The 1779-nt window shown below is 36.6% G+C and overlaps 1 protein-coding gene across 1 annotated transcript in view; it reads left to right on the top strand.

The window, feature by feature from the left end:
• Positions 1–1605, top strand: part of BMPR1A (bone morphogenetic protein receptor type 1A) — a 37655-nt gene extending 36050 nt beyond the window's left edge. Inside the window, exons 9-10 of the mRNA XM_023508765.1 lie at positions 194–396; positions 474–1605. Of these exons, the coding sequence (XP_023364533.1) occupies positions 194–396; positions 474–599 (329 nt within the window). The 3' untranslated portion in view covers positions 600–1605. The remainder of the gene's footprint in view (positions 1–193; positions 397–473) is intronic.
• Positions 1606–1779: the final 174 nt, after the last annotated feature.

The raw sequence follows: 1779 nt of genomic DNA on the forward strand, positions 1-1779 counted from the left end.
TTTTTTTAAAGGAATTTTGATATCCCTTTTGTTGATGGACTCTATCACCGTTGTAATGGGGTCTGCTGGTGGCAATAGAGGAAATAATTGGGCATAAATGAAGAAAAAAATATGCATTCGCTATTAAAAGTGAATCATCCAGTCTGTATTTTTCTTTATGTAGGAATGAGTTTTAGTTCCACAGTTAACTGAGAAATGCTAAATAGTTGGTATATTTTGTCCAGCCATTATTTTTGTGCCCACTGTGTTCTGCCACTCCCTACAGGGATAGTAGAAGAGTACCAATTGCCATACTACAACATGGTACCCAGCGATCCATCCTATGAAGATATGCGTGAGGTTGTGTGTGTCAAACGTTTGCGGCCACTTGTGTCTAATCGATGGAACAGTGATGAAGTAAGTGGAACGCAATGTCTTAGAGAAGTGATTCACCAAAGATATTATTCATTGACTACATTCTTTTTGCCTTTCAGTGTCTGCGAGCAGTTTTAAAGCTAATGTCAGAATGCTGGGCCCACAATCCAGCTTCCAGACTTACAGCATTGAGAATCAAGAAGACACTTGCCAAGATGGTTGAATCCCAAGACGTAAAGATCTGACAGTCTGGAGGAGGAACTCCAGACTGCAAGAACTGTTTTTACCCAAGGAATGGGTAGAATTAGGATGGACTAAAGATGTTAACTTGGTTCTCAGACTCTCTCCTCAAGACACATTCACAGGCTGCTAATATTAAACCTTTCAGTACTCTTATTAGAATACAAGCTGGGAACTTTGTATATGGACAGCTTTATTTTAAATGTGGTTTTTGATGCCTTTTTTTTTTTAAATTAGGTTTTTATGAACTGCATCAAGACTTCTATCATGTTTAATAAGTCTCCAGTCAAACCCTGGGTACTGAATTGCCTGTTTATAAAATGGTGCTTTCTGTGAAAGCCTTAAGAAGATAAATGAGTTCAGCAGAAATGGAGAAATATACGCTTTTGCCTTCTACCTGAGAAAATTTAATCTGTTTGAATTCTACCTTTATAGAACAGCCTATAGATTGTGGTCTGTTTGAGATACTGCTTAGTTTACGGTAGTTTGTCATGCCTTCCTTGATAACGGAGTGTGTATGTGTACACACACATGCACACCAGGATTCCTCTGCTGCCATGTGAATTAGAAGAAAATAATTTGTGAATGCACAGGAAGATATCAGTGGCCAGTGGTTTTGTGCTTTAAAAATGCAATATCTGACCAAGATCCACCAATCCTATAAAAGCCATTTACCTTGCAAGTGAGGTAGCTAGCCAGCCAACATTATTTTTTTAACATAAAATGTTGCTATAAAGGCCAAAAGAAGTTTAAAGGGTGTATAAATTTAAACTATTTTCCTTCCACAGCCATCTTTGGGTGGTTTGTTTTCTTTTAATTTTTTTTTCTGGTAGTTATTTTTGTCATGGAAAGCATCCTGTGCAAAGTTGGAGCTCCCAGTGCTATGAACCATGTTTATAAAGAAAGCACTTCCTAATGAAGTGAATTAACTGCATTTGATAGCAATGAAAGTGCCTATAACCATGTTCTGTATTCCTTATTCTCAGTAACTTTTTAAAGGGAAGTTATTTATATTTTGTGTGTAATGTGCTTTATTTGCAAAATATCCACTCCTTTACAACCCTATTTTATATATGTACATACTACATACATTCATACTGTAGAAACCAGCTCACATGTACCTCACATCCCACCCATAAGGGAAGAAAAGTTATAAAGTAGTACTTAATATGAATTTTCAGAATT

Source organism: Otolemur garnettii, unplaced genomic scaffold (genome assembly GCF_000181295.1).
Source record: "Otolemur garnettii isolate 467f Iridium unplaced genomic scaffold, OtoGar3 scaffold00275, whole genome shotgun sequence".
NCBI lineage: Eukaryota > Metazoa > Chordata > Mammalia > Primates > Galagidae > Otolemur > Otolemur garnettii.